Genomic DNA, 26,946 nt, shown 5'->3' with positions numbered 1-26,946 from the left:
TATGCCAGGAAATGTTTACATTTGAAACATTTTTATTAAATATCACAAGTTTAAGAGCTATAAAATCAATTCACATTTTTTAAGAAACAGAACTTCCAATACTCCTTAATATTACAGGTGAGGTCACCTGTAATATTTAGACCAGGGGTCTAAAGTTCATTTAGACCAGGGGTGTCAAACTCACTTTATTGAGGGACACATCAGGGTTGTGTTTGAGCTCACGGGGTGGGGGCATGGCCGCAATGGCCTCCTGCAGCCTTCTGCCAGCAAAAATGGAGCGGTGGCGGGGAGCGCACGGCATCCCCAAGCTCCGTTTTCAGTAGTAGAGGCACTGTGGGCCAGTCCTTTGCTGTTTCCAGGGCAGCCGTGTGGGTCAGGTCTAAGCACCCCATGGGCTGGATCTGGCCTGCAGGCCTTGAGTTTGACACCCTTGATTTAGACTGTCCTCAAGCAGCTTAAATAGCAATCAGAGGGCGGGGGGGGGGGGAGATGGGAAAGAAAATCAGTGGGAGCAATGGCTTTAGGGGCTCAACAAACAGAGGTTCTCAGCATTTGGATTCCTCTCCATCAGCATTGAAAGAAAGCCAATGAAGTTAAATATACATATCACAGGATAACGTTGCAGTATCCTATCTGGGTTGGTCACCAGGACCAGAGGTTTAGTCTTCCAAGCTTTTAGACTCATGGTGGAGCCCATCCTCAGGAAACATCTCTCTCACCAGAATTCTCTAAAGATGGACTCCAGCATGACCGATTCAGATTGGATCCTTCGAGGAAGGCAACTGCTGTCGAGCAAATACAAAAATTAGCTGAGGATCACTTAACCTACTAAAGTGACATTAGAGCCTGGTTGTTCACATAGGCCAATACTCTTGTCTACTCAGTTATGGCACAACTATGGTACTAACTGTATGAGCAACAGCTCCAATTTCAGGTTCAATCCTTGACATCACTAGTTAACAATGAATCTAAAGTTGTCACTCAGAGAAGAGTCTGGAGAAGACTCTGACAATCAAAGTGTTCTGAGTTGGATAGGCTAGTAGTATTAGTGTATGGTAGCTTTCTTTATTTGTAGTTCTTTCCTATCTGGATTGTGTTTTGCATACACAAAGTCACTGTTTGCTTCCCTGCATCTTTAGTTTAGGAATCTCAGATAGCAAACCTGGAAGTGGTGCTTGAACATCCCCTGAAAGAGAGAGCCGCATCCTAGGTAAATCAACAATCCAGTTGGTTATAGGTCACGCCTGATAAAGACCTGGTAGCTGGATTTCATCTGAGCGAACTCTGAGTAGGCTTGTGTGTTTGTATGTGGTTTAGAAGTCTGTGCAAATCCAACCCAATGGTTATTATATATAGTTTGGTGTGAGAACCCAGAAAATGAATTGATTCAGTTACCACGTTATCTGTGTTGTCTGAATGCAATCATTCGGTAAGGGCAAGTTTGTATGCATCAGCACACAAAACAAAGAGGCACCAAAGCTCATTATGTAGTGTTCCAAGTTCCAGGTATCACCACGTAGAATTACTCAGTAGCAATTAATAAGAAAGCAAGTCCTTACTATTTCCAGTGCAAGTAGACATTGATAGATGCAGAGGTCTACAAAGATTGCATTCTCACAACATGCTCAGCTAAAACCAAACATTAAACGTAAACCTAAGCAATGAGCTTAGTTTGTTGCGGGAACTAGGCCAGTGCAGAGCAGTTTTCAAATGAAATTCCTATGCCTTGAAAAATTGTAAACATTATCCTCCTTCACAATTTGAATAAAAACATACAATTGTATTTATTTTGGATCTGAGCAGGGCAGTTAGCCATCATTCTGCAAACAAACAAATAAATCCTTTAGCAAGCCAAACCCATCCGTATTCCAGCTGCACACTTCATAAAATTGTTGTTTACACATCCATTTATCATATTTAATCTCTTCTGTATTGGCACTTCTGCCCAAATCCAGACATAATAGCTGTCTTTCTTTCTTTCTTTCTTTCTTTCTTTCTTTCTTTCTTTCTTTCTTTCTTTCTTTCTTTCTTTCTTTCTTTCTTTCTTTCTCTAGCTTGCCTTTTATCTATCTTGCGGCAAGCAAAGATAAAGGACAGGCAAGGAGAAGAAAGTTTGCAAGAACAACATCTTAGATACAAGCATGTTTTTTGAAGCACTGCTTTATTTTGGCCCACAAACAGAACCTCCCAACTGCCTCACACTTTCCACATTCTTTGGCCCAAAACTAGAGTCTTGGAATTACGGGTGGTTTAACTGAGAATCTTTATTGGAATAAGACTAGACAGAAGACAAAAAGAAAATAAACCTTCCTATTTTTTCTTTTTCTTTTTAATTGGACATGAAGTCTATTTCTAGGAAGAACATAAAAAAAAACCCTTTCTAGCTTTTGAGACCCTGCTGGGAGAAAAGGGGGTTCATTTTGAAGTTCCAACATTTGGCACTGTGACATTGATATCCAGCATCAAGTAATCGAACCAGGGGCTAAAGAAGAAATGTAACTCTCCCTGCAGCTCAGATTTCTATTGGAGACATTCTGTAACTGAAGTCTGAATGCATCTGAGAAGATATAGAGAAACTTAGCAAACACATCGGAAATAGTTGCCTTTAAATAGAAAGATACCAACAAGATATCTCTAAATATGATATTTCAATAATCTAGCAGCCTTAAGAATTATCAGGTTGCAACTCTCATCGTTCCTAAACTATTATAACGGGTTTACGATCTAGCACATTTGCATAGCCCCGGCTTGGATCTCCTGCTTGGGCGGGGTGGGGTGGGGTGGGGGGTTGGATTAGATGACCTACAAGGTCCCTTCCAACTCTGTTAATCTGTAATCTGTTGAAAGATATTTTGAATTTGTGAAGGGATCTTCCCTTCTTTGTAAGAAGTACCAGAAGACTAATAAGTTGATATAGAGCTGTATGTAGATGGATTTCTTGGCAAGCCCAAGTAATTGTTTATGTTGAGTTTTGGTTCTTTATTATCCCAAGATTCATCTTTACCAATTCATTTCTGTGCCCAGTTTGGAAACATTTTCCCTCAAGTTCTAAGTATCCTAGAATTTATTTGTTTGATCTATTAGATTTATTTGCTACTCACCTGTTCCACATATCTCAATGCAATCCTTTACATGGGTTAAAGAAAGCAGTTCTTATTAATGTCTTCACAACAGTGGTGGGATTCAAAAAGTTTTACTACCAGTTCTGTGGCCGTGGCTTGGTGAGCATGGCAGGGGAAGGATACTGTAAAATCTCCAGGCAGAGGTGGTATATGCCAGTTCTCCGCTACCGGTTCTCCAGAACTGACTCAGAACCTGTTGAATACCACCAGTGCTTCACAATATTATGTGACACCCATGCTGGTTATGCCCATAAGTGTAAAAAATTGGCAACCTATTACAACGACAGGATGATGTTGAACATACAGGCATCTAATGGTTTCTAGGATATTTTTTCACAGAAATGCAATTTTATTTTTTTAAAAAAGATTTGTCAAGGTATATAACGTTTACATATTGTTTTTAAGACAGTAGTAAAAATAATTTGGAAATTGTGCTGCTCTTTTCAGTGCTTTGCTACTGAGTTTTAGTGATATAATTTCAAATATCAATGGAGATTCTCAGTCATCCAGATTATGGTTGTCTCAAAGGTGCTTTTTCAAAAACCAGCTAGACTTTGTTTTTGCTTGAAGATGTTTTGCTTCTCATCCAAGAAGCTTCTCCAGTTCTGACTGAATGGCAAAGGATGGAAGGATTTACTGTATATTCCTTGCAGTCATCAGGTTGTTAGTGTTCTTTCTGAGAGTCATTGAGCCCACTTGGAGGTTTATCTGTGCCCTCAGGGACACCTGAATAGTGCAAATGGGTGTGAAACCTTTTTGGAACTAAGTTCCAAGCTAACAACCAGATGCCTACAAGAAATAGAAATCCTCCCAGAATCCACTATTCAGTCAGAACTGAAGAAGCTTCCTGGATGAGAAATGAAGCATCATCAAGGAAAAACAAAGTCCAGTTGCCTTTTGAAAAAGCACCTTTGGAACATAATTTCAAATAATTTTGAAGGGCTGAAAAAATGGATTGAAAGCCTATATATGAATTGTGGGTTGTTAATCTTTCTCTTGCAGGTTCTATTCTGCCTGCTGTTACTAGTTATGATGTGTGGCAGCAGCTAAGGCTAGCAGTGCCTGTCAATGTAGACATCAACTGTTGATGTAAAAAAGTGTTCAAGATTGGCTAAACCAGCATAGACTATTGACAGCTTAGGAGAAAAGTGTCCAACGCTGACAGCCAACTCCTGGCCAGGGAGAAGTGAGTTGGAGGCAATTATCTTGAAATGGCTGAGTGAAATTATGAAGTTTTCCCCTCGACACTGTGGTTTGGAATGTTTTCTTGGATTAACATGTTTGTTTCTGAATTCTTCCCTTGTCCCTACTCCCCAAATTAGATGGAGGAACCAATTTCCCCTTTTTTTACTTTTATTTTTCCAACTGGAAATTATACTTGGCTACCAGGTTATTTTGAAAGGGTTCTGGATGTACCATATGCCTGCATTGCCTTGTTAAAAGCTTAACAATCATTAAATAATAATCTTTAGAAGGTCGCACAAGTGGTTTTGCAGTCAACACATGAGAACACACATGATTTCAAAAAGAATGTTGTGAATACAGAAAAAGAGCAAAGGTGTAGCTTTAATTACAAACAAAAAGATTAAATATATGTCAGAAAGCAAGGAACTGTTGCAGGTGTCTATGAAACTAGCAATCAATAAATTGATGATAGTTGCATATTATACTTGCATATTAATAATGGACGTACTACAATTGTAACATTCTAAATTATTGCTAAGTTGGAGGGGAACTCATAGATGGTATGAACGGTGGGTGGAAAAAAGAATAGAAGGAATAGACTTTCACTGATTCAGTAATGAATGAGAATGGTGATGGTTTAATAAGTATTTACTTAGGGAAGAGCATTTCAAATACATGATTAAAATATTGTTGTATTCATGCATATGAGTGGAAAAAAATAGTAAAAAAAAAGGCTGATTTATTTTATGGTTTATGATGAAAGATTGAGAAAATCAATGAAGGTGTGTCACACACTGGCCATGCCCACAGACCCGGTTTAGCGAAAAGGAAAAAAGTCTCATCACATGATGATGCCTTGATGCCGTACATTTGACACCCGTTATAGAGAATCACAGAAATACTCTAAGGGTATAAAAGTATTTAAAAGACTGGTGGAATGATGACTGAAACTGAGTACAGAAGAGAAAAATCTTGCATGTAAGTGTTTGTTGCAATGTTTTAAAGCAGTGGTTCCCAAAGTGGGTGGTACCACCCCCTGGGGGGCGGTGGGATGCCTTAGGGGGGCGCGGAGAGGCAAGGGGGCCGGCAGGGGGGCACTAAGAGGCGGTAGGGGCGCGCTGGAGGTGAGCGGCAGGGCACAATTCAAGGTGAGAAAAAATCCCGCCGCTGCCGCGTTCGAGGCAAGGCCCCGCAGGACCATCCCATTGACTTGCACGCTCTGGTGCAAGGAGCTCTGCCCCCGAATGCAGCGTTTGGAAAGGAGAGCAAAGCCAGAGTTGCTTTGCTCCTCTTTTCAAACATCCCACCACCGCGGGCGTTGCCCCGAACGCAGCATTGGGAAAGAAGAGCAAAGCTACTCCTTTTCAAAGATCCCGCCGCCGTCGTGAACGCAGCGTTGGCAATAGGAGAGCAAAGCCAGAGTGGCTTTGCTCTCCTTTTCAAACATTCCGCCACTGCAGCGTTCCACCCCATTGAGCTCCTTGCACCGGAGGGATCTGCCCAAGCAAGTCCAAACGGAGTGGTGCACGAAGTCAATGGGGTGAGCCTGAGAGAGGGAAAGAGAGAGGAAAGAGAGAAGGAAGAAGAGAAAGAGAAAAGGGAAAGAAAGAAAAAGGGACAAAGAAAGAGGGGGGATGGAAGGAAGGGACAGAAAGAAAAAGAAATAAAGAAGGATGGAGGGAGGGAGGCGAAAGATAATGAGATATCTATTCTAGTCCAATCACCTGCTCCAGCAGGGTTAGAAGGGAGTGTGTGTGTGTGTGTGTGTGTGTCTGTGTTCTCCTTGTAATTTACCAATACATTTTGGTTTTGCCTTCTTCAGAATTGGTACATTGGGGAAAAGTAATTTTTTAGGGTGGAGATCTGGTCCAATGGATCCTGTTTAAAGCCACAACAAAATGTGAGAGCTTCCTGATAGTCTTAGCCATGTTTCATCCACAAAACCTTTAATTAATAGAAGCCAAAGATGTTTCAGTGTGGAAAAGGGTCTCTAAACTAGGCCTCATTTCAATCTGATGCATCAGGTCTCTCTCTCTCTCCCTCCGTCCCTCCATGCCCCCCTTTCTTTGTCCCCTTTTCTTTCTTTCTTTCCCTTTTCTCTTTCTTTTCTTCCTTCTCTCTTTCTCTCTTTTCTTTCTCTCTCTTTCCCTCTCCCAGGCTCACCCCATTGATTTGGTGCACTGCTCCGCTCGGACTTGCTTGGGCAGGTCCCTCCAGTGCCGTGGGCTCAACGGGGTGGACCTGCGGGGCCAGCACCTAGAATGCGGCAGTGCCGGCGCGTTTGAAAAGTAGAGCAAAGCCATAGGTTGGTAATTTTTGCTGCAAAGAATCACAAAAGCTTCTGGGCTGTGCACAAGAAGGGACACACATGTCAATGCAATTCAGCAACATAAAATAAAGAAATACACATAAAACAAATCAACAAGAATTGGCAAAGCATCTCTGATTAGATTTTATTCACTACTGGAATCTAATCAGAGATGCTTTGCCGATTCTAGTCCAATGACCTACTCCAGCAGGGTTGGAAGGGAGTATGTGTATATGTGTGTGCATGGCTGTCAAAACTCCAAAAACAGGTCAAGTAGTTCATTGGTTTCTTAGAATATGATCAACAGCTGAAACTGAAAGAGGCAGAGAAACGCAGGATCATTTTAATGGAAATGAATAATTGTTCTTGGAACGGTTAAAAAGGGCTAAACAAGGTCACCCAGTAGAGTGGATGGAATTGCAAACAAAAACTTTGAAATTATTTTAGACAAAAGGTGAAGCAATGCTGGAAGGATAATTTTAAGAAGTTTCTTTTCCAGAAAGAGTAGTGATACTGTATGTTAAAGAAAGAGCTGAAACAATGTGATAAACATTAGTGTACAAGAATAAATGATTAAAAAGAAAACATGAATGCTGAAAGAAAGTTGAAAAGGAAGCATGGAGAAATGTTATGATACGAGTATGCTTTGTTTTTGGAATAGCTATGTGATTTGCTTAAGACGTGTGCAAAGACTACAGCTGGGCCTAACAATTAGAAGAATGTATTTACTGTTCTTACATAAAGAGAAAGGTAGAAAGAGAAAACGCAAAAACTGGAGGGAAAGAATGTTGCTGCAAAATTTCAATCCCTCCCCACCCCACTAAGCTGCTTCCAGCTCCGCTCCCCTGTGTGGGGCAACAAAAGAAGCCCCAGCCAATCATCTGGGACTCCGGAGGCAGAGAATAGATGAGCTGGGCTGATCCAAACTACTCAAAATTTCCGCTACCAGAACTGGTCAGAACCTGCTGGATGCTACCTCTGATATAGCGATTAAAACATCAGGCTTGAATCAGGGAGATCGTAAGTTCTAGTCCTGCCTTAGGCACAAAGCCAGCAGGAAGTAGACAGTGGGAGGCCACTCTCAAAAAAGCTTGCCAAAAAACCCTGCAGAATTTGTGAACAACACTGACTCAAAAGCACTCAAATTCCCCCTAAAAGCAGGTTTATGTGTGGTAGAGTGTGTGGTGCAGACCAGATCATTTATATATTTAAAAGATTTCTATAGCCACCCATTTTAAATCAAACTCTAAGTGGCTTACAACTAAGAATAAAAGATCCCAATAAAACAAGAAATTTTGCTGTTCATCAGATCACTAAAAGATATATAGGTATGGGAATAATGATACATTTCTTGATTTGAGTATGATAAAATATGGAATATTTTATATAAAGATACATTGAAAATAATGTGATAAGAATGGCAGATTGCAGAAATAGATGTGAGAATAAATTAAATGATTAGCAGATAAACAACACTGATCAAGGAATAAGATAAAGAGATGTAATATCTATTAGTAATTTAACGTATTTATGGATGAATGTATGTTTATACCCATGTTTTTCAAATTTGCAATTTGAAGCCGTGTGGACTTCAACTCCCACAATTCCCCTGCCAGCATTGGCTAGAGAAGTTCATACTTCTCCAAGTTACCAGATTTGGGGGAGGGAAACTGCATTAACTTTTATTTTCTGTAACAAGCCATTTGTTCAAAACTCTGAGCAGCTGGCCATAGAGATGAACCAGTTCTTTCTTTTTTTAATTGCTTTCTACTCCAGAATCTCGGGATTTTTTAAAAAATTACTGATGAAAATCCTCTGTCCTTCTAACTTACCCCTGGGAACTTACTTTAGAACATAGAACATCCTCCTTCAGGCCCTGGTACTACTCCAGTTTCTCATACTCCTTCCTGATGCTGCTGTCACTTGGCATTGTGTGTATATATACCTGTGTGTGTGTGTATAGATAGATAGATAGATAGATAGATAGATAGATAGATAGATAGATAGATAGATAGATAGATAGATAGATAGATAGATAGATAATTATATTCAGAACTATTAGACTTAGATGACTTAGAATGCCTTTATTGTCAGTTTGAATATACATGAAATTTTGTTTCATACAGCTCTCAAAGGTTCTCCACCTCTAATATTCATTACATCAGGGCTGTCAAACTTGGAGACTGTGGACCAGATGCATCACACGCTGGCCAAGCCCACACCCAGTTTAGCGAAGTGGAGGGAATGTCATGATAAAACACATGACAACACCATGACAATGTGAGTTTGACGCCCCTGCACTACATAAATATTACTAAATAAATAAACAAATACAAAATTATGCATATATATATATATATATATATATAATATTGTTCTCTTTCTATGCAATGTCAAGTTCGATTAACATTTTTGGGCTTAGCAGTTAGATGCTAATTTTGATAATTGTGTCTTATTTTAATTAAGATATGGATGAAATTATTCTACATGCCCTACCCCCTTATCATTAGTAATGAAGAAAAATTACCCCATTAGAAAAGATGTACTCTTAATTACTCAATATAAATAGAAAATGAAGAAATTTCAGACTAGCTGTTTTCCTGCAGTCAAGTTTGTGAGAGTTCACAGATTTTGCTTAGAAACTGCTTCCTTTAAAATAAACCAAATTTAAAAAGTTACCCAAATATACAGATGAAAATTTATGAAGCGGCAAAGAACTTATTTTTAAAAAATAACGACAGTGAATTGTTTTTAATAGCTTGATCTACTGTTGGGATCCAGTTGGCTTGACATTTATTAGAGGCCCCTTGGCTTAACTAACTTGTGGGATCAGGATCTAAGCCAAACATGTTGCACAAATAGCTGTCCTCTGGATTTATATAACAATCAATAATCAGCAGAAAGAAGTACATTTAACTAAAAGGAGACAGACCAAACAATGGATTATGACATAGCTGGATGTTTAATAATAACTATTTACACTGTTTATATATAACCGTATTTGGGGTCATATGTTATTTAATAATTTCCTAACAGTTGCCTAATACAGTTAAAAAAAAAAACTTACTTCCTTCCCTTAAATTTTAAGCATTACGTTTAAACTTTATTCTCTGTCACTGACGATAGTTATAACATGAACGTACAGCATTAGCCCTAATAAAAATGAAATGAAATGCAATCTAATGTATTTGCAAAGCTATTTTTGAACATGCGTATGTTGGCGTAGTTAATGAAAATAAATATGAAATGTTGATTTTATATAAGTGGTGTGTGAAACTCTTCTATGGTCACAAATACACAATAGTTCTTGAGAACAGCTGGACAGTATTCAACCCACAAGTTTTGGATTACAGCTGTAATAAATTAGAATATCCATGTACAAGGATACACCAAAGTGTGGTGACTCATGGTCTGTTGATGAGCCTCTTCTGTAGAATTCTGAATTTCAAACGAATTTCAGTGCTGACAAGACTCCGCACTTTTGTGTCTCAAAGGTTACTCAAGTGTTCATATGCTAGTACCGCTTAAAGCTCCAGTCATTTTTACAGCTGCTTTTCTAAGAGCTGTTTCAAACTATGGGCAGGCTCACCCCAGCTGCTGCGAAAATAATCTCCTGGAAAGCAATATTATTCTTCAAATATTTTTTGTTATGATTGACAATGGGTGCCCCTTCTCTTCTTGGTGTCAACTATTTTTGAAGTGCCTCTGTTTGTAGCTTTTCTTTTTGTTTTTACAAGTTATTGCTTCTAAAGCAAAAGATAGGCCCTATTTCTTGCAGCATTACAAACAGTGTTGAAGGATGGTCACCTAAATAATAAAACATTAGGAAATGAATTCTGATCTGATGAACGGTGTGCCACATTGTTAGGGGGTGATGCAAGGCTTTGTAATTCTATCTATTTTGTTTAGGACAAATAGGAAAAGGTTCTATCAAAAATATGGTCTGTCTCCCAATTCTGCTGGCATGCTCCTTTTTTGGCAGGGGAGAAGTAGGGACAAAAGGAATGGGTACTAAGAAAGAAATTCATGTATTCTCAGTGTTGTGTTTCATATTGCGTTTAATCAAGGATTATTTATACACTGCTGTGTTTATATAAAATAAAACATATATAATATAAATATATAATATTAAAAAATTATATTTTTTTTAATTTTTCTTATATGTATCCATGTATTCATAACTATGTTTTTACTTATACCTATTATCTTGTAAGCAATTGACAAATAAAAATAAAATAAAATAGAATTGCATCCTATTTCCAGGGGTGAGCTTCAAAAATTTTAGCAATCGGTTCTCTGCCCGGTTGCTGAGTGGGCATGGCCATGATGGGCGTGGCCTAGTTAGTCTCCTGCACCATAGTGGGGGGGAGCATTTTTGCCCTCCCCAGGCTCTGGAGGCTTTTCTTGAGCCTCCAGGAGGGTGAAAACAGCCTCCCCGGGCTCCGGAGGCCCTGAGGAGGCCAGAAACGGCCCATTTCTGACATTCCAGAGCATTTGGAAGGCCCATTTTTCACCCTCTCTGAGCCTCCATGCAGGCCCTATACTTACCTGGCATCCAAAAAAGGCTGCGTGGGGACTCCTGGGGGGGGGGGTAGAGTGGGTGGGGCCAGCCAGGGTGGGATTCACTGGTTCACCGAACCAGTTATTAAAAATGATAAAATTAGCTACCGGTTTGCCTAAACTGGGGAGAACCGGTAGCAGCCCATCCCTGCCTATTTCTTTGTGGATAATCCAAAATATATTGAATGACTCCAACAGAAGCCAGCTGGGTCACTTTGGGCCAGTCACTAAGAAGGAGGCAATGGCAAACCTTGCCAAGAAAATTGCAAGGACTTCTTGTCCATGCAGCTTCCAAAAATTAGAGAAAAGAGAGGAAAAAACAAATAGTAGACAGAATTAAAAGCATCACTCTCAGGAATTTATGGATATCAGGTCATCTATATGAGCCTAGTATGGCCCAGTTGAGTGATATGGAGCAGGGGTCTCCAACCTTGGCAACTTTAAGACTTATGGACTTTTACTCCCAGAAATCCTCAGCCAATTTTGCTGAGACTTCAGCTCTGGGAGTTGAAGTCCACAAAATTTAAAGTTGCCAAGGTTGGAGACCCCTGATATGGAGTCAATAGCAAAGTGCATGCTTGGAAGATTCAGGAATAATATTAATAGCTCTGGTTGAAGGGTCTTAGGCAGGGTTCCCCAACCCCCAGTTTGCAGCCCAGTACCGGGCCATGACCCATTGGGAACCAGGCCATGGAAGCTGCAGGCAAGCGCACAAGTGTGCAAAGCTGTACTTGCACACATGGAAAACCATTCCCCCCCCCCCTTCTCAGAGCTGGAAAGATTATGAGACCACTGGTCTCAGGGAAGAGATTTAGGAAAAAATCTCTTTTGCTGCTACCAAAAGACTGATCTGCCGGACTCTATTCCAATTGCTTACTCTGTCCCCAATCCCAGTCACTGCCCTCTGTAGTCATTTGGGGTAGTTTGCAACTTTGTCAGTGGAATGATGAAAAGCTTGATTGGTTTTTTTCAATGTTCCTTAATGGAATAATAAATAGAGAGGACACCTTTTCTTTACAAGTTCATCTATGGAAAAACAGAACAATGAACAGATGTTTAAAGCTTAAAGGTTGTTTTGTTACTTCTGTTGGTTTTTTTTTAGTATATGGAGATGTTTTGTTAAAATTTTTCTTGTAATTTGTAAATACAATTTGAGGGAAAAAGAGATACATAGGTCTTGACTGATTGACCAATTACAGTACAATTAATCAGAGTGATGAAATTTTCCCCTTCAAGTGAAGGGGAAAATGGTACAATTGTTTCCTTCTTTACTCCCTTGTCCAAAAGAGGCAAAGAAGAAGGAAATCCACAAGCAGAGCCCTCAATGAACACTCTGCCGTCAGAATTTCATAAACATAATCTATTAAAAGATAAGCCATATGTTCAGTTCCAGGAAGGGTTTTTGCTCAAGAGTGCTCCCTCTTTATGTCCAGAGTTAGTTTCTTGAAAGTACCTTCCCAAAATGCCTCATTGAGCTGGAAAGAGGCTAATTAAAATCACAGAGAGATGATACTGCTGCTATCTTGTGAAATTTGGTCTTGTAAAATGGGGAAGGGTTAGGGAGCACTCATAAACAAAAGAATTAAACTTGTCAGGACTATAGAAGGAAGCTGAGGATTTTTCCCCCTCAAGTTATTTTGCATAGTAACAACAGCTGCTTCCTATTCTCTGTTTCTCCTCTAGAGATCAGAAAGAAATGAATTTAACCAATTAGATCAAATGAGGGAGAACTGATGGTCATCTTTTCCCTACTCCTAGTAAGATGCTCTGCCTTGGTCCTCCCATTCCCCAACCTGTTGGTGGCCAAACTGGATAAGAACTCTGGGAGACACAGTCCCAGTGCAGCTGGAGTTTGGCCAAGGATAACTCAAATATTTTATATTTGTAACTCACTTTTGATCAAGGAATCTATTTCTTAATGCAGAGATTAGTTTCATTTCAGTGCATAATGTCAACAGCCTTCTTGATTTCCTTTGTTTGGGATCATGTATAGTATAAACTTTTTTATTTTATTTTACAAAAATTCCATCTTTTCTTTATACAATGTGTCGGGATTGTGTATAGTAGTTTGTAAGCTGTTTACTGCAGGAGTCTTCAAACTTGACAGCTTTAAGATTTGTGGACTTCAACTCCCAGAATTCCTCCTCCAGTCATGTTCTGGGAGTTGAAGTTCACAAGTCTTAAACTTGCCAAGTTTGAAGACCCTTGGTTTACTGGGACAAGTAGCTCCTTCCTGCTTTTGATAAAGGCTTCTTGAAACTTGAGCTCTCTCAGATGAGGTCTTTGTCCAGCTGGGATAATTTTGATAACATGTATCTATTCTGAGGGTCAAACCACATGATTCTAATCAATCGCAACTGACCCTATGAATCACTTTGGAACAGTCTTGAAATGCATATGTTTCCTAATTTTGGTGTGGTTTTCCCTTTCAGAATGGCCATAATACCACCAAGTCTTACATTTTGTTGGCCAGAGAGGCCAATACCAAATGACTTTGAGAAACACATAAGCTAACTATCAAAGAACATTCCTCTGTTTTCTAATGCAATTCTTCACTGAAACGCTATTTTTGAATACAGAGTTGTTGTAGCTAGTTTCTGCAATTGGCCACACTGTCAACTTTTTTTTCAGTTTGGATCTCCTCCCTCCAGCCTGTAAAGTTGGTGCAGTGGGAAAGATCTCTGCAATCTTGAAACTAGATATACAATGCTGAGATAAATGGACCAAACCATCTAGGCCAGGTTTTTTGCAACTTCAGTTGTCTGAGATTGTATGTAACACCCATCAGTTCCAGCTGGTATGTCTATGATGATTGAGAAGAATGCCAGAATAGTCTAGCCATTGCTATAAAAGAGCTCTTCTTTCAATTCTACATATTTCAATAGCAAGTCTAAATAAATCCACTGTGATGACTTAGTTGGTGATTCATGCTCATGTTTCTCCTCTTAGGAAAACGGGGCCTTCTATTCCAGGCACATTGCAATTTCATCCTCCGCCCTGGAAGAAGTATTTTTAGGGAGGTGTGGGTAGGCGGATGTTTTCATATTTAATTTCATTTACCTTCCTCAAGGGAGAAATCATAATGGGATGGGAGAGAAGGGGAAAGCAAACACAAAAATAACAATTTGGCATCACAATAATCTCTCATAGGAGGGGGAAAGTTCCTGTCTTGATTCTGATTGCAATCAGATGTTGAAAAAAAATCCACCTTTGGCAGAAACAAGGTAGAGAACATTTTACCTTCATCCTCTCATTACTCCATTAGGGAAAACGAAGCCATTAAATCTGAGTGGCAGATTAGAGTAGTTTGGTGAATTAACACTAAACCCCCATCCAGTGCCACTCTGATCAACAACCCTGAACAGCTGCTTCCCGGATCTTGAATGCACAGAAAACAGATTGCCAAATTAACCAGCTGCTTCATATGCTTCGCATGGAAAAAATGTTTAGGCAAATGTACTACATGGTTTGTTTTTTTTATTTCTTTCCTTACTACAATCTCACGACTGGCAGTTTACATAACAGCCCAGCATTAAAACATCTATAGTACAATTTAAAAAAAAAAAACCAAGAAAATAAACAACTGTGGCCATCTCAATGGGCTCTTTAGGGCAATGCTTACAATATCCCTACATGACTTCCATATGGTGGGTCTCTCATTTACAAATATAGAAGTAGAAGATAGCAAACCTTTCTCCCTCTTTAAACATAGGTCCATCTAAATAAGGACACTTTCTCTGTGCCCACAGTAAGAGTAACTAGATTAATATTTAAGAATGCTCATGTATTGAATTAGAGTAGGTTAGGCAGAGTGAGGAACCTGCCTGAGATAACAAATGGAGAAAAGAATGGTTTTTCCCCCGCTTAATCTGTCCTGCCACCTTCAGATTTTATAGAAAAAAATTGCCAGGACCAAAACAAGGTTTGGTTGCCAATCTGTCTGTAGAAGATGGTGCCATCTTGTCTTTCAGCTCGGCATTGTTCCTCAAAAACACCAAGAGTTTTCATGAAAAGGCTAATCAATGCAATGACATTTCAAATGAAGTTTCACAGTAGAGGATAATAAATAAAAGGAGAAATAAGTGGATTGTATATAAAGTGGCAGAATGTAGGAAGGCAAGGGGTGGGTTTCCATAAGAGAAAGCAAACGCCTGAGACCAATCCTTCAAATGAAAAGTCATCCAATAAGCCCAAGAAACCTGACTACAACATAGCCACCCAATAATGCTTCGCTGGCCTGCAAAGGTGGGAAAGAAAAGAAGCAGGAGAAATGACCAACCAACTCCAATTTTTGTCCTAGTCCTGTCTGAACATTTCGTAGCCAACCCATAGAGGAAATGACATCCAGGTATATTTATCACCTTCATTTCTGTTACATGGGTTAAGAGCAGAGGTGGGCTGCACATACTGTAACAACCAGTTCTCCTAGTGCAGAACCAAAAAATTTGCGTGCACACATCCCCTTCGTGCGGCTGCAAAAACAGGAATTTCCTATGCACGGCAGCCACAGTGAGTAGAGTGGGTGAGGCGTGGAACTCAGCTGGGCTGCAGGGGTGGGGCGAGCAAGCCAGTTTTATAGGACGGGATAGCACTGGGGAGGGTAGTCAGAACTACTGGTATGGGCGAGCCAGTCTGAACCACCAGCAACCCACCACTGGTTACGAGTTTTGGAGTCAAAACAGCCTGAATCAATCTGCTCTGAATCAAGAGGTGGTGCAATGGTTAGAGTGCATTATTGCAGGCTAATTCTGTTGACTGCTGATTGCCAGCAGTTCAGCAATTCAGTTCTCACCGATTCAAGGTTGACTCAGCCTTCCATCCTTCTGGGGTTGGTAAAATGAGGATCCAGATTGCTGGGGGCAATATGCTGATTCTGTAAACTGCTTAGAGAGGGCTGTAAAGCACTATAAAGCGGTATATAAGTCTAAGTGCTATTGCCTGGCATCCTCCAACCTGACTGAAAAATACTGTGAGTTGTAACCCCTACACAGCAGGTGAGAGGCTGGACCTGACCTGAATGAAAGTCAAGAACCTTGAAGCAAAGGCAGAGATGAAAGGAACAGTGCTGTAAATAGATGGTTTATCTAGGCCAGAAAATGGTGTCTTCAGCTGGTATGAAATAGGACTCCAATCCATTGCACTCTGGGGTACACATCAGTTCAGTTTTGTCCAAGAAACTTGATGGCATAGCATACTCTATGGACCTAGTATTTTCATTTGTGAACCATGAGATATGGCTTTGCATGACTTATTCAGTAAACAAACCATGATTTAGCATGGAGGAATTTATTCATAGATGGTTGCTTCTCCATCACCTCATGATCTGTTGACTGTTGTCTCTCTGATTCTGTTTATTAATTTTATTCACATAATTGAGCAGATTCTGGAATGGCAGAAGATCCGTGGCCCATATTGGCAGGAAAGAAAGAACAGGATGGACCTGTTGGGAAGGTCAGCGACCCATTATTATGTATTAAAATATCAAACTTTTCATTGTCAGATTTAATGTCAAATGTCAGCTACTATGCTGCAATCATCCATGAATCCTGCTAGTACATTGGCCTCAGCATATACCTATAGATGCCAATTTTTGATCTAAGGGTCTGCTTTGGCATACAGCTTGGCCAGCAACACTTTCCTTTCACACTGTGCTGATGACTGTTCTTGATATGCTAGGGTTGAGGCAAACTATTCTAAGATGAAGGAGGAAGCTTATACTGAATGTGCACAATATGTACTCTGAATTCTGTTTGGGCTCTACCGTGATGTGCTTGTCAAAATGTTGACTATTAATGCTCCAATGCAACAGCGGCAACAACAGATGCTTCTGCATCCTTAACAACATTTTGGAATAAGATTTCATGAAAGGGGAAATAAATGAAACTGCAAATTGGTTCTTCCAATGGGTCATCATATAATACATAGATTCCCAGAAGTTTTGGGACCAGGGTCCATATTCTTAGCAAAAATAGAGAGATTTGACTTTACATTTTTCCAAATATTCTGGAAATGTGTTATAGTGGCAGCTTCCCAATCCACAAATCCAGAGGTGCAACACTAAATTTCTTGGGGTTGGTTTGTGGTCGCCCACAAATCTCACTCAGCTTATTGACTGAACATTGGAACCAAGACATCCTTGCCAGTCTGATAAAACCACTGAGCTATTTCTTTACTCCTTTATCTATTTGTACCTCTACTCCAAATCCTCCTTGGCAGTGACAAGAAGAGAAAAAGGGAGAGCAGAAAAGTTTCACTGTATGTTGATTAAGTGGACGTGATTCAAACAAACTGGAATATTTGGAAACAACATGCCTTATTTTCTGCTCTTACCTTTTTGATTCAGTGTCTATTTGGTTCTAGTTTTTTCTAGTTATTGTAATGGAAAGCTTTTAAGCCAGTGGTTCTTAAACTGAAGATAACAGAATAATGTGTAATTGTTTCTGAGGATCCACTGAGTCTGCCAATACCAGTGCCATTGCTAGAAAAAAATAGAATTTTGGGAAGGGTTGTAGGTGTAATGATGAGTGTCATGGTGGCCTAGCGTTGAAGCTAATCACCTCCTGTTTGGGAGGTTGAGAGTTCACCTAAGTAGCGGCAGTTATTTCTCTCCCCGGGCGCAAAGAAAAAAAAATCTGCTGCAAACTCCACATGGCATCAGGAAGGGCAGCCAGCCAGTAAACGTTCAGCTCCATCCCAGTTGCCCCGAATTAGTTACGGGATGAGAGTTGTAAAAGGGGAGTTGTAGGTGTAATGATATCATCTGAGATCAGAAAAAGGGATAATTGGGTCAAAGAGCTTGAGGACCGTTATTTTAAAAGTTTGTAGGATGGTTTGATTTTGTTATTTGTCAGAATGTAGCTTTCTTTCAAGGAATCTTTTTTGAGATTCATCTTTTCATAAGAAGCTAAGCCCAGGTCATAAGGTGAGCTGTTTCTTTTCAGCCCAGAGCAATGCGCGAACATTGACCTTGTGATTTGGAAGCTAACTATGCTTTATGGTTTTAGCCATGACTGAGCAAACAATGTGTTATATAGTGTGTCACATGTTCCTAGTCTATTTGCCAATTTTGCTCAGTGACCTCTCTGAATTGCAACCAGAGGAGGTCTTTCTCTTAATTTCTACTGCTGTAATTCTTTCAAATGGGGAAGGGAAATGTATTTATTGATTGGACTTGAGTAAATATGGATTCCAAAATACAATTATGAAAACAAATATGATTATTATGTTAAGGAGGAAGGGAAGAAACAAAACAAAAGAGCCAATTATAGAGCAGTTATGTTGGAGGCACCTGAATGTGTTCTGTGCAAAGAACTATGTCCCCTCCCAATGGACATGTTTATCTGTATATAGATTTTAAAGTACCATGCTCTGCGTAACCACAGATTGTTTTATGTGCTGGTGGGCCCCTTATCAAGCCAAAGCACAGTGGTTCCTTTCACATATATAATAAATATAAACACTAGGTATATTCTTGGCTTCTAAATTGAAGCATGGCAACATAAAGAGAAAATATCAAACATGAGTACAGAATAGATCTGGAGAACTGGGTAATGCTCCCCGGGATGAGAACATGGGTATTATTTCGGAACATGGATATTATATATTGTTCCTGTGAAACACTGAAGGATATGTTTTTCTCACTTATGAAGCTCATCATGTCAACCCAACATCATATCCCCCAAAGAAGATCTAAAAGTGCAGAGACATTATAATGGAATAATTCAGCTGAACCCAGGCAAGACAGGGTGACTGTGGATGCAAGGGACCTCAGGATCCAGATGTTTATTATCATTGTTAACTTTTGATGGGGTTGTAGTACCCCAGATAGATCAGTGCACAACTTGGGGGTCCTCTTGGACACTCAAAGAACAGTTGGCAGTTGTGGCTTGGAGAGCCTTTGCACAACCTCAGTGCACCAGTTGTGCCCTTACCTGGATCGTGAGGCCTTGTGCATGGTCACTCATGCCCTAGTGATCTCTTGGCTGGATTACTGCAATGAGCCCTACATGGGGCTACTCTTGAAGACTATTCAGAAGCTGTAGAATGTGTAGTCCTGGGAGCCTCTAGAGTGGCACATATAACACCACTACAGCTTGAGCTGCATTGTTTACAGGTTTGCTTCAAGATCCAATTCAAAGTGTCGGTTGCTACATTTAAAATCCTGCATGGCATGGGTCCAAGTTATCCAAAGAAACATCTCCCCTCAATGCACAGGTTGGATTCTACCGGTTCGGGCCAGTTCTACCAAACCGGTAGCTCTGAAGATCAGCTGAGAGGAAACCAGTTCTCTCCAACGATCTTCTGTTCGGCCCACCCGCCCAGGCTCTAGGCTGTTCTTTATTTCCTGCTTTTTCGACCTCATCTGCTTTGCGTGACACAGATGATTGCAGTGCATGCCCTGTGTTACCCACAGGGCTTGCAGAAGAAGATGATTTTCAAACGCTGTGCATGCATGCATTTGGCGCGTGCTCACTGAACCAGTTATTACATCAGTTGAATCCCACCCCTGCCCTAATGTCACTAACCCATCCCACTCCTGCCAGCGGAAGAGCCTGCTACATATCCTGTCTGTTAAGGGACTGCAGCAGGCAGATTCATGGAGAAGACCCTTTTCTGCAATGGTCCCATCTCTGTAGAACACTCTACCACCACCTGTGATAACTGCTCCCACCCTTTTGGCTTCTGGAAGAGTATTAAAACTGGAGCTCCAAGGGATTGTTCACCTCTGGAGGTGGTTGACAGGATAATAAGACCTCAGTCACCTCCTATGATACCTTGTTTCTGGTTTCAGTATAGCTTTAAAATCATAAATGGTGTAGTTGTAACGTTTTAATACTTTAATTATATATTTTATAACTTGTAAACCACCCAGATTCACTTTATAGGAGAGAGGGGCAGCATAAAAAAATGAATAAGTAATAAATACCCAATTTTTACACAATTTATTTGAATCTGCAACCATTTCTCCAATTTCCTATACACTAAACCAAGTGTAACTTAAATGCCCTCTTATTAGCCAATGCCAATCTGTTTGCTAGATAGGAGTGAAAAGACAAGTCCCTCCTGCTCTGCAAGAAGTTTTGGAACTCTCTTTTTTGACAGGCAGCCACTGCAATATAAATCTGATTCTTACCTGCTAGGATAAAAAGTCCCACAAAGATCAGGAACACCAGCAAGTAGAGACCAACCACAGCATATTTGAGAGCAGTCAAGGATCCTAGATGGCCACAGGGTCCTGAAGCTTTCTTCTTGCTGCCTGGGCCTGTAAGACAAAAAGGGCGATAATGGATGTGATAAATTTGCTATTTTATAATATTCATTGTGAATACAACTAGCATTCTGACAACCTGGACCATAATTTCTTGGCAAGATGAGGACAAGCAACTGCATAATTCCAGTTTTTGAATGAACTATGGAAAGTTTTGCTCATCCTGCAGTACAGCCACCTGAGCAGCCAACTCTCCAACAGTAAAAGGTGTTTCCCTTTAGCTGCTACTGATCTTTTTCATCAGAACATGCCAAAAACTGAAGTTGGGTTTTCTTACATACAGAGTAGATGTTCTGACTCCAAGCACTGATTCCTTGTGAGACTCCCATGGATTGTGGGATGGTACCAACTCAGATGGGACACAGGTCAATGCTAGTTTGACAACATGCTTCTCACAAAGATGAAATGTATGAAACTAATGTTTTCTAAAAGAATTATAATTTAAGGGGGTGGAGATTCTTAACAGCTCTTTCTGAGGTGCTTCCTTTGACAGACAAATTCAATTTTGGCAAGGCATGGTCCAATGTAACCATATCCTCTGCCATATAGATCAATTAAAGATGGAATTATAAGATTAAAAATAAAGCAATTTAAGAATGAAGATTATACAGAGCAGTGTTTCTCAACCTTAGCTACTTTGAGGTTGTGGACTTCAACTCTCAGAATTCCAGCATGCTTCCAAAAATTCCAGAATTCTGGTGAAGTCTAGACATCTTAAAGCCTGTTGGTTGAGGAATTCTGGAAGTTGAATCCATGCACCTTAAAGCAATGCTGTCTGGAGAACACTGGAAGTTGAAGACCACCCCTCTTAAAGCTGCCAAGGTTGAGCATTGCTGATATAGATCATTATCTGAATTGAGTCTAGAAGCCTATTGGTATGTGCAGTGATTTCAAGACAGGGGTTAGCTTGCAATGGTGGAACTGATCCATTGTGGGATCCATGTCACCAGTTGTAATTTTTCCAAAGGCTGTTCCCTGTAGTGGACATTACAGTAACCCAGTCAAAGCATGATTAAAGCATGATTTACCAATGCCAGAGTATTTCAGTACAGGTAATATCGTAATTTTTCCTCCAGCCAAAGATGAGCAAAGACAATGCTGATCACACACTCTCCCTGTTATTTAAACCCAGGAAGAGGGGCTTCTTCAAGGGAAGCATGATGCTGTCCAGAATAACTATCAGGACCAATATATAGCAGTTCAGTCTTGCAGTAAATTTGTGCTTTTTTGCCCTATTGAGTTACCAGTCCAAGCTTTTCTTTCCAGTATCTTTGGCTTGCCCCAGATTGGTAATACATTCCAAAATGGTAACTGACCTCCAGCTTTATACAGATGTTAAATAGCATGGGGAAAACACTGAACCCTGAAGTACCTCCCACTGGAGTCACCAAGGCCTCACATACTGTTCCTCTATAACTCCAAGCTAAAGCAACTCTTGTAGGAGACGAAATATTGCAAAACAGTGCAAATCCCAGCCCTAGAAGCTGAATCAACAAGACACGGGGTTAATGGCACTGAAAGCTGCTGAGATGTCTGATTGGAATCAGGTAATTGCATTCCTCCATTCGTGTCCCAAAGAACAACCAAGGCTGTTTCCTTCCTATAATCAGTTCTGAATCCTGAGTAGCAGGGTCCCAGATAATCTGTTAATACTGGGACTTTGATTTTTAACAGATTGTGTGAGAATACGGAATCCAATTTCTCACGCATTTCCTAGTCAGTCAAGAAACTTTGGTTCACTGAGAACAAGATAGCACGTTTCCAAATTAATGATCAAACCAGATACAATTGGCTTCTCAGAGGTCAGTAACAGAATGGATGTTTGCGAGATCATGAAAACTCATAGCCACCTACATAGTGATGATGATAGATGATAGATAGATAGATAGATAGATAGATAGATAGATAGATAGATAGATAGCAAGAAAATGCTCCAGCAGAATAAATTTCAAGATAATATGAATGCCAAACAAAGCATACCAATTTACCAAGATTTCTGTAGCCTAATTCTCTTTTCACTTTCAGTTAATCTGGTTAAAGGAGACACTGTGAGAATCTTGCTTTTTGGGTTGTAAGCAGTTGCCAAAGACTTGACACTGGTCATCTAGAATTCTGAGGTGAAACAGATGTTTCTTCTAGCTCAATTGCAGTTGGGTGGTTGAGGTAGGCTTTACAAAACTTTCCTTGGCCTTAGGGAAAATAATCCATCAAACTCCAGAAGATTGCAAAGCCCCATGAAATCCAAATAGCATCCACATAAAATAGAATAGTTCCTGTGGGGCAATGAAGGCATTCTTTTTCCTTGAAGTTATTTCCAAAGGGATCTGCCAATAGCTCTATATTAGATTCATGGCTGACATGTACCAATCTCTCCTAGTTATACAATGAATGAGTCATCCATTCTTGGCATTGTGTAAATTGATTCAAATTTAGATCAATGCAAAACATAGCCTCCTTACCAGTTTTGGTCACAAGTACAAAGGCAAACATAATTTATTCTGGGGTGGTCCAGTCATTTTAGACTGAACCTTCTTTAAGATATTTTTTAAAACAGGGGTCGCCAACCTTTTGGACCTCCAAACTCATAATTTTAAATCCCATGGACCAGAGACCCTGGGAAAATCTCAAAAAAAGTCTGCAGGAAAATTCCCCACCTCATTTTCCTACTGATCTATCATTCTTTATTTGGGATCACAGGATACCATCTCCAGCTCTGTTCTCAGGGGGAGGGAGGGAGGGAGAGGGAGAGAGAGAAAGAGAGAGAAACTTTTGGCTTCATGCAAGGAAAACAGCAGAAGCAGCAGAAATCTTTCTTTCTCTCCCCCAAACTCCTCCAGAAATGAGTCTTTGTGAGATTTGTCGCGCCGACGCAGCCGCTTGGAGCAGGATGCCTTGCAGGGTCCCAAAGACTCATTTCTAGCAGAGTTTGGGGGAGAGAAAAAAGGACTTTCGCTTCTTTCCTTGCGTGCAGCCAAAAGCAGAAGAATGAAGCAGAAAGAAGCAACCCAGTGGCCAGGCAAGTTCCCCCCCTCCACCCTTTCCTCCCTCCCCTCACGATTGCATGTTGTTCACAATGCAAGCGATGCAAGCCTTGTGTTCCTTCACAGGCACAGGATTAATTGCTTTGGGGGTGCTTTGGGGTGACATTTCTCTGCGGACCCCCAAAATTTTCTCGCAGACCACCAGTGGTCCACGACCCACTGGTTGGCAACCACTGCTTTAAAGTATCCAGACAGAATACCTGGATAGGAAAATCTAGATAGAGATATTCTAAAATGAAGCAGGGACATTTGGGCTCCATCAGGTTTGCTTTCCTTTGTGCCTTTGGCCACAATGTCAATCTGTTCCCCTTGGCTGATTTTCTTACATATTTGAAAAGTAGATTTTTTTTTGTTCTTCCTGTGCCCAAATATATATTAGAGATAACATCTTCAAGCAAAAACAAAGAAAATCCAGTTGCCTCTCAAAAAAGCGTCTTTGGAACAACCGTGACCTGGATGGCTGAGAATCTCTTTAGACATCATGCATGCAGGTTACTTAATCCTGCTGGTTCTGCTTCAGGATTGTTGTGAAGATACATTATTTGATGAAATAGATTTTGCAATCAAAGAATTAATATAGAATAGGGAAAATAAGAAGTAAGTAACTATTTTGACATGAGGAATTTCCATAGATGCTTTCCATCTAGGATCTGTGTTTGTTGTCGGGGAAGTACAACTGTGTTCCACCAAAAAAAACAACCATTGAGATTACTTTGGCAGGTGATTCTCAGCAACTCATAAACACAGCAACAAGGAGAATGGTCAGAATATTAGTATCTAGGCTTTAGAGTTGAGAAAGGAAAAAATTGCTCAGAGTAGTATTTAATAAGAATGCTTGCAAAACATACTTTTTAAAAAAAAAATGTATCTGGCATGACCATTTTTTTACAAACCTATTGCCAATAGCAGGAATCTAACACAAAAGTCCTGAGCCAAGGTTGGCCATAGAATGCTGCAAAGAAGCAACATTTACTTTCAAAATGGGAAGAAAATAAACAAGAGAAAAATTTAAGGAAAGCTTGAATTTGTAACAGTTCACGGAGGAATCCAAATCTACAAACAGTATGTTAATGCATCTGGTAAAGAAAACATTTTTAATGCAAATGTTCTAAGCAATTTTCAACATTATAGCACAGAAGAAAACCCCATTACAGGCCACTGACCCTGATTTAAAAAAAGACCAGTGTGAATTCAACTAACCATCCAAACAATTCATTCCAAATTGCTCCTATACAACAGTATATTAGTTATTGGTATTATTGTTGACCAATAGTCTTTTACCTAAAGCCATTTGTTTTGCAATGGTTTGAAGCTACAACAGTACTGAAAAAAAGTGACCTGCAATCATCTCAGCATCCCCAATGGTCACATGATCAAAATGCATGTGTTTAGAATGGTTGAAATGTCCTAGGGTTATGGGATTGTCATTTGTAACCTTCCCAACCAGCTTCTGACAAGAGGGGGTGGGGGGGAGCCACTGAAAAACTGCAGTGTTTTGCTTAACAAAAATGGCAAAAAGTTTGTGAAATTGGGCAAGCACCTTGCTCAGCAATGGAAATTCTGGCCCCAGTTGTGGTTATAAGTCAAGGCCTATCTGTGAATATAACGCCTGCAATCTTATATTGTTATTATGGTATTTTGGATGGCCAACATATTGGAATTCTTGCCAATGCTTTAAAAGATATTTCTTTGAGCCCAGGTGGCACAGTGGTTAGAATGCAGTATTGCAGGCTAACTCTGCTCACATTGCCAGGAGTTTGATTCCTTCGACCCTACCCAGCTTAAGCTTCACTCAGAAGATCAGTAAAACGAGAACCCAGATTGTTGTGGGCAACTCAGTAAAACTGCATAGGGAGGGCTGTTAAGTACCGTGAAGCTGTATATAATTCTAAGTGCTATTGCTATATTCTGTAAAGCAAGCAATAGAAGCAACTGCTCCTGACTTCAGTAACTTTTGTTTGATCAATGGATAAGACACAACAGAGACAATGAAGTGGGATTATTAAGAAAAAAGTTATGAGCGCTAAGTTTGTCTCTGGATAAGAAGAAAAGGCAAAAGAAAAAAACAAAGAATAAAGTTAAAGTGATTGCAGAGAAAAGAGAAAAGGAACACAGAAGATAGCTAGCCTTAGGGCAGTGTTTTTCAAATGGCAACTTTAAGATGTGTGTACTTCAATTCCCAGACTTCCCCCCAATCAGTGTTCTTTAGGAGAATCTGAATATGCTTAATTGTGGTATGGATGGCTGGACAGTAAGTACCAAGAGACTTGAACAATGTTTTGAGGCAATTAAATACCGTATTTCCCCATGTATAAGCCACCCCTTTTTTCCAAAATTTTCGAGCCCAAAAAGTAGGGGGGTGGCATATACAAAGCAGGTACACTTTTTATACGTGAAAAATGCATAAAATAATAAAGTAGGAATAAACTGGTTTTCCAGCAGTATGCTATACTTTTTTGTAAAAATTGTACGTGATGATACGATTACGAGTGCGAGTACGCGATAGAAATGCATACGCTAGGCATCGGCCTGAATGCTTCGTTCCTACTCTCGTTCCGATGCGTAGATTGCTAGCGTCGCCCGCACCGCTTTCGGCGTCATGACCGAAGTTGTAGATCTAGACGTCGAATTTTGTTTCTTTGTAAATTTTCTTTCTTCATAACTTGTTTCTCTAATAAAATATTTTTTTCAAAACTTCACAGTCCAAAAATTGGGGGGGGTGGCTTATACAAAGGAGGTGCTTATACATGGGGAAATACGGTAGTTGCTGAAAATTGATGCCTGTTGAGGATTAACAGAGGCAAACAAGGCAGCTTAACCATATAAAGTCCCCTGCAATTCAGTTTTGAAGTTCTAGAAACAATAATTCAGGAACATTTGTGACCATACTTAGTACAGATGAAAGCATTTCACAGTTTTATAAGGAAAAAAAAAAAAAAAAAGAGGGAGGGGATTTTTTGCAGCATATGAGCTAATTTAAAATGCTATCTCAGCCCTGCGAATTTGGCAAAGGGCTAAGTGATGCATTGAGAGATCAGCTTGTCTCTGGAATGCTGAAGCTTTCAAAAACATGACAAAAATTAAGGTTTTGGAAAGTATTTGAAATTGTTATCTCTGTGGAAACTGCTGCTAGAGACACCATAGGACAGCAGCTGGCAGTGAAATCAAATAGTAAGAAACTTTCCACAGCATACAAACCAGTGGTGGGATTCAAAAATTTTTACTACCAGTTCTGTGGGCGTGGCTTGGTGGGGAAGGAGGGGAAGGATAATGTAAAATCCCCATTCCTTCCCCACTCTTGGGGGAAGGTTACTGCAAAATCCCATTCCCTCCCCACCCCACTAACTTGCTTTCCAGCTCCGTTCTCCTGTGCAGGGCAACCAAAGAAGACCCTGCCAATCACCTGGGACTCGGGAGGCAGAGAATAGATGGGGGCAAGGCCAGTCAGAGGTGGTATTCCGA

At 40.2% G+C, this 26,946-nt stretch overlaps 1 protein-coding gene across 1 annotated transcript in view; it reads right to left on the bottom strand.

Annotated features, from left to right (window-relative positions):
* The window catches only part of SCARA5 (scavenger receptor class A member 5), a 116,574-nt gene that overhangs the window by 73,067 nt on the left and 16,561 nt on the right, over positions 1-26,946 (bottom strand). The window contains exon 3 of the mRNA XM_026715948.2: positions 20,309-20,437. Coding sequence (XP_026571733.1) covers positions 20,309-20,437 — 129 coding nt within the window. The remainder of the gene's footprint in view (positions 1-20,308; positions 20,438-26,946) is intronic.

Source organism: Pseudonaja textilis, chromosome 1 (genome assembly GCF_049901715.1).
Source record: "Pseudonaja textilis isolate UNSWEBS1 chromosome 1, rPseTex1.2, whole genome shotgun sequence".
NCBI classification, from domain to species: domain Eukaryota; kingdom Metazoa; phylum Chordata; class Lepidosauria; order Squamata; family Elapidae; genus Pseudonaja; species Pseudonaja textilis.
This window is presented reverse-complemented; position numbering and strand designations above follow the sequence as displayed.